Raw genomic sequence first — 6,333 nt, 5'->3', positions numbered from 1 at the left:
TGTGTGTGTGTGTGTGTGTGTGTGTGTGTGTGTGTGTGTGTGTGTGTGTGCATTTTAATATTTTAATTGCGACTTTTTATCTCACAGCTCTGACTTCCCTTAAGAAACAAAAATATATGGGAATGAACTGCAAAATACAATGTGGTATATTACATAATGCATTTCCATGTATGGGGAAACTATAGTGCTTATATTTGTCAAAATACTGCAATATATGGCTATTTATTGATACATATAAAAATATTTAGAAATGAAGACAAAAATAGCATTTCATGTAATGTTCATAAGGTTTTATTATCCTTTATTGGGCACATATATTGCACATGGTCCCATATACAGTAAATGTGAATGAATGTATGTACAAACATATGTTCACAGAATGAGTTACAGCAGATTTCTAGCTCCCAGCATGCTTTGCTTCTGACTGTTAAAAGAGAGTAAATCTTAAAGTTAAGTGTTATTTCATGTATTTTGCTCAATATGAATATAGGGGAGATCTGTTAGTGTTTAATGTTGTATTATTTTGGAATTTAAAAGGGTTTCTGGTTTGTATGTCTGTGTTTTTGGGGTTACCATTGCGCTGAAGAGTATAGAGCCTGTCACATGTACATGTTACTGAATATAAAATTACATATATTATGATATACAATTGTCACTTATTTTTCAATATATGAAAGCGGCATTTCTTTATGTATTATTCAATATATTGTTATATATTAACACAATATATTATTCTGTATATTTTCAATATACCGTTAAATCATTTATTGATCATTCATATGAAATTTTTTTTTTTTTTGCAAAAAAAAAAAAAAGTTTTTAAAAAGTCCGAATTATATAGGCCTACACTCAGAATTGCGAGAAGAAGAAAAAAAGGTAAGAATTCAGAGAAAAAAGTCAGGGTGTAAACTTTTTGCAAGAAAAAAAGTCAGAATTAATGTCAGTTCAGATCTCGCAACAGCTTATTTATTCCAATAAGGAGGGACCTAAGGAGATATTGTTCTATTTTTAGTAAGATTTAGTACGTTTTTTTTTTTTTTTTTTTTTTTTTTGTGGGTGAACTATTCCTTTAAATATTTCTTTTCCAAAAGCTTCCAATATTTCTAATTAATTTCTTTTATTTTCTTAAAAGCTTTTAGCTTTTCGTTTTAATTACTTTTTCTTATTTGTGTATGTTTTAATTGTTTTTAGCTTTATTTTTTTGTTTTTATTTAAATGTTTTAGTTTTGAAATGTTGTTGTATGCATTTGTCATTTTTATTGAATTTATTTTATTTTCTTAAATGTGTGTATATATATAGTATTTATAGAGTTTTAGCTTTTAGTTTTCATTACTTTTTCTTATTTGTAAGTCGCTTTGGATAAAAGCGTCTGCTAAATGACTAAAAGTAAAGTAAAGTAAAAGTAAGATAACTTTAAGTTGTTAAATGTGTTTACACTCACACTTGGGACTACTGGTTGATTCATTAATATTCATGAGCCAAGCCTTCGCTAATTCTAATGCATACTTAGCGTTGTCTGTCTTTCAGCCAATCAACTTGGGCGAACGCAACGTCACGTAAATGAATATTAATGAGCCAAGTCCTGCCACAAACATCAGCTGCATGACGCTCTGGGTGGATCCAGGTAGAAACACTGATGCTGATGATAAATACTGCTGTCATCTCGATCAGATCACATTCACTGCTTCATCATGGACATCGATCTGTGCTCAGGTAAACAGATACAGAGCTTATGAATCAGAAAACACATTGGTTGATTTCTAAGAGAAACTAACAGTTGTATTCCTGTTTTTGAGCAGCTGCTGAGGGTGATGAGGTGAAGAAGCAGGAGGGCAACGAGGTGGAGTCTGGAAAAAAGGATGAAGATAAAGACAAATGTCTAGAAGATAAAGATAAAGAGTGCAAGGACAAAGACAAGGACAAAGATAGTGACAAGGTGAAGGTAAGAATATTTAATAATCTTGATAATCATTACTTGTTTTAGAAACATCAGCATGTGTGGCATATCATAATCATCATTTTCAGTTCAATGTTATATTGATTTTTATACTAAAGACTTCTCAGTTCTATACACATAAAGATGCAAATTGTTGACAGGGATGAAAAGTATCGGATTTGCGTATAGAACAGGGTTATTATTGTTAACTAAAAACTGAAACTAAAACTGAAATAAAGAAAATTAATAATGACAAAAACACACATCAAAATGACTAAAACTTTCAAATCTACAACTCTACAAACAAACTAACAAAATAAATATATTAATAAAAACTATAATAGTATCTCAGTGATTCCTATTAAATCAAAATGTTTGCTTTGATCTTTACTTTTTTTAACCCCTTCCACTCCACACACTTTTCATTTAAAGCCACTTTTCGGTCTCCTGATGTGTACATAATCAGATTACAGAAGTAAAATGGGTTGCGAATGTTGTTTAGTGTTGAGTTCGACCCGGAAGACTCCTTTCAAGAGCTCAAAAATGTCGTTTAGCCCTCGAGGGTTAATAATGATGTAAAATGAGAGCTGTTACTACATGCCGGTGTATAGAATGTGATGCATGATACTGTTTTATAAACGCTTTTTCAGAGTGATTGCAAAGAAAAGAAAAAAGACAAAGAGTGCAAAGACAAAGATAAGGACAAGTGCAAAGACAAGGACAAGAAGAAGAATAAAGAGCACAAAAAGGGGCACGGACACGGACACGGTCACGGACGCGGACGCGGACACAGATCATCCTCTTCATCCGATGATGAGGTAACTTTGTGCTTTTGCTATGAATTTAGAGTCACTTAATAAAAACAAGCCTGTCATAATTCATCATTTACTGATTCTGAAGGTTTTGTGGGACACAGAAGGAGATCTTAAGCATATCGACTTCTTGTATGGTGATTTTTGGTCTTTTTGGTGCAGTTTGGTGTCATTAGTTCATTTATGAGCAGTCAAAGTTTGTGTTAAGAGCTGGTTGTGTTTTTTTTAATAACTCTAAGGACGTGATAGTTGTGTATCGCAAAACCTGCTGATCTTCAGGTGTGGTGCACACTTACATTCGTAAAGATGCTCTAGGGCACATCCTTCATTCTTTGGTTTTGCTTAACTAGAGTTCAGAGCAAAAGACTCAAATGAATCGTTTTGATGATTCGATTGGATGAGCTACGTTTGATGCTATTCTACATAAACACAGTAAACTTTCTTCCTAGTTGACTCTGTATTTTCACATTCATCATGTTTCGTTTTCCTCACTCTCACATGTAAGTAATGTAAAACAATTCTGGCCTGTCTCAATCTGCTTATAAACTCCTGGTTAAAGTCTAGTGCTTTCATAGACTGACTTTTCTAGTCTGTTGCGGCTCCGCCCCGGCTGTAATGCAGACAAACTGGTTTATTTGTTGAAGAGAGGACAAAAATATGCTTGAAAGATTTTCCAGGAACCGAATGCATGACCAAAAATCATAGTTAAATGTGTTTTTAGCTGTGTTTCTCAAATCATTTCTGTAAAGTCACAAGCACTTTATCCATATTATTATTTACATTTACATTTCTTCTTTAGAACAAGAACTATTACATATGATGTTTTTCATAGAAAACTGGAAGTTGACATTGTTCTCTCTCTGTTTGTAGAACTAAAGCTGAAGACTGAAGACATAAGAGTGACTGGGGCAAGTTGTCACATGGGGGGGGTGCCCTAAGGGCTTTATATCAGTAACTGTGAGGTTTTGAGTAAAAAAAAAATCCAATTGCACAAATTAACGTGTACAAATACAGTGGTTTTATATGTTGGTTTTAAACACCTATTGCACCATTGAATTAGGATAATATATTTTATGAATTCTGTCCTACAAACTAAAATTCCAGTACTATTATATTTTTATATATCAATGCAAGCTGTTACATGATTTTTTTTCTCACATTTTTTGCAGTTTGTTTTACTGTTAAAAACATTATATAATAAGCCTATAATACATGTAATAAATAGCCTATAATGCATTTTTAATATTATATTGTGGAAAATGGATTGATGTGTTAGTATGTCATTTTTTTCTCAAAACAGATTTATCCCATATACTGTGACAACATGCCCCGCTAAAGGTCAACATGTCAGCAGATCATGTTTAATTAACAGGTGTTTTTGTTGTTGTTGTTTTTGATAAGAAGGTTTGTGACTATTGAAAAACTGACTTTTCAAAATAAACTCCATGAGAAATATTTGTTGGTACAAAAATCGCCATGGACTCTTTTATTTACAATGCAATACACCTTATATTGACTGTAAAATGCTTTATTTTTATGTTCATAATATGATCCCATGTGATGTGTGCATTTTTATAACAAAATGCAATTTTTTAAAAGAGAAGTAATTGAATAAATTCTTAATTTACAGACTATTATATTATATACTAAACCCACATAAGGCACCTAACACAACACAAAACTGGAACTGTTGCGACATATATAGGCGTGGATTTGTTGCTATTGAAGTAGGAGTGCAGAACAGATACTTCCGTCAATGCACACCTGACTGAATCACCTGAACGCCCGCCCAATCACACGACCTAATTAATATTCATGAGCCAAGCCTTGCGCTTATTCGCCAACTACCTATCGCTCACGTACAAGCGTCTGCCGTTCAGCCAATCAGATAGTCCGACTGGCGAACGTCAGGTTGCGTAATTAATATTCATGAGACAAACCCTTGCAGCTCTTTGCTGAAAACACAGATCTTACACAAGCGTCGATAAGAGAGTTTGATAACTGGTTCATCATGGACTTCGATCTGGGCGCAGGTAAACTGCTGCAAAGCTGATTTAGCATTTTATTTTTTAATTAAATCAAGAAACACTATAGTTGAATGTAAACGAATGCGGCTTTTGTTCACTCTCTCTGCTTTTCCAGCTGTTGGAGATGATCAGGTGAAGAAGTCGGAGGGCAAACAGGTGGAAGGTATCTTTGGGTTTGGAAAGAAGGATAAAGACAAAGAAAAGGGCAAGGAAAAGAGCAAAGACAAGGTAAACATGTTTATATTCATAATTATCTAATCAGAAAAAACACACACACATCAAGGTTACAATAGCCTAGACACATTTCTGTTGTGATTGTATTGTTGTCATCAATATTGATAATAAGAGACATGGAAAAAAACATCTTATGAGTGTTATACTTGACCAGATGAACAGGAAAAATATCAGTTAGCCCTGGATAACTTTGCATATGGAAATAATGTTGATAATGTTACAGATATTGAATTTTAATCATCTCTCCCAGAACGGTTGCCCGTCTAAAACATCTTCAGTTCAAGGTTTTAACTTTTACACTTAAAAACAGCTTTTAGTCATTTTAAATAAAGGAACAAACTGTTTGATGTGTCTGTTTAAGTGGGAAATATGAGAGTTCCTCACGTACGTAACGTGCTGGAAAAGATGTGACTGTCTGCTGTTTAATGCAGTGATATTTTGTTTTAATTTATGTTAATTTTTTTCAGAGTGATTCTAAGCATAAGGATGAACACAAAAAACACAAAGATAAAGAACATAAAGACAAAGGCAAGAAGAAGAAGAAAGACAAGGAGCACTAGAAGAAGGGCGGTGGCAAGTCCTCCTCTTCCTCCAGCGATTCGGTAATTATTTCTCTTTTTTAACACAATTTTAATGCACATATTATATTAATGCACAGGTGCAATCTGAAGGTATCAACATGAGGAGCAAGGTTTAGATCAGGAGTGAATCATTTACAATTACTAGCTTTAATTATGTCCGTGAAAGCAGTGGACAGACTGCTGGATAGTGATCATTAATTATTAATTAATACAGCAGGGTTGGGCTCCATAAACGCCATAATAGTGGCGTCTCGTAAAACCGGTTGATCCCGAGGTGTGGTCCAGCTGTACGGATCTAAAGCTTTCAAATGGCCAGAGACTTGATTCTTCAGGGTCTCCTGGAAAGTTTAGCAGTGATTTATTCCCGTCCCACACAGCGTTCCAGCAGTTAGACGTCACTTATCACCCAGATATCACACATTTGGAGACACACCCGCTGAGGAATTTCCAAAATAACGGCGTTATTCAGACACAGAGGGATAGGATCTTTGTGGAAACACACTGAACAATACACTTGAACCTTGAAGCTAAACTATAACCTGTTTAGTGAGTATAGATAAGGTCGGAGAGGGGAAAACAAATCCTGGTTACTATAGTAACACATAGACTTCTATAGGGAAAATAGTTCAAAGAGAATTTTTTCAAAAGATAGATGATACATTATTTAAAAAAATTAATTAAATTTTTTTTTTATAATAAACTAAATTTATATATATATATATATATATATATATAATTTTAT

The 6,333-nt window shown here is 33.6% G+C and overlaps 2 protein-coding genes across 3 annotated transcripts in view; both read left to right on the top strand.

Annotated features, from left to right (window-relative positions):
- Positions 1-1,613: 1,613 nt before the first annotated feature.
- On the top strand, positions 1,614-3,730 carry LOC107725767 (splicing regulatory glutamine/lysine-rich protein 1-like). Of its 2 annotated transcripts, none has more exons than XM_016535162.1 (4): positions 1,614-1,714; positions 1,801-1,937; positions 2,588-2,755; positions 3,620-3,730. In XM_016535162.1, exons 1-4 carry the CDS (start codon positions 1,693-1,695, stop codon positions 3,623-3,625), a joined length of 333 nt encoding a protein of 110 aa, XP_016390648.1. In that variant the 5' UTR covers positions 1,614-1,692; the 3' UTR covers positions 3,626-3,730. The 2 variants fall into 2 exon arrangements, with proteins under 2 accessions (XP_016390648.1, XP_016390647.1); XM_016535161.1 differs by having other exon boundaries at positions 1,801-1,943.
- A 926-nt stretch (positions 3,731-4,656) lies between these two features.
- Positions 4,657-6,333, top strand: part of LOC107725768 (putative uncharacterized protein DDB_G0292636) — a 2,618-nt gene continuing 941 nt past the window's right edge. Inside the window, exons 1-3 of the mRNA XM_016535163.1 lie at positions 4,657-4,782; positions 4,892-5,004; positions 5,478-5,612. Of these exons, the coding sequence (XP_016390649.1) occupies positions 4,761-4,782; positions 4,892-5,004; positions 5,478-5,570 (228 nt within the window). The 5' untranslated portion in view covers positions 4,657-4,760 and the 3' untranslated portion in view covers positions 5,571-5,612. The remainder of the gene's footprint in view (positions 4,783-4,891; positions 5,005-5,477; positions 5,613-6,333) is intronic.

The sequence above is a fragment of the Sinocyclocheilus rhinocerous genome, unplaced genomic scaffold (genome assembly GCF_001515625.1).
Source record: "Sinocyclocheilus rhinocerous isolate Xijiao unplaced genomic scaffold, SAMN03320098_v1.1 scaffold215, whole genome shotgun sequence".
Taxonomy (NCBI): domain Eukaryota; kingdom Metazoa; phylum Chordata; class Actinopteri; order Cypriniformes; family Cyprinidae; genus Sinocyclocheilus; species Sinocyclocheilus rhinocerous.
The sequence above is the reverse complement of the archived record's forward strand: the minus strand, read 5'-3'. Positions and strand labels throughout refer to the sequence as shown.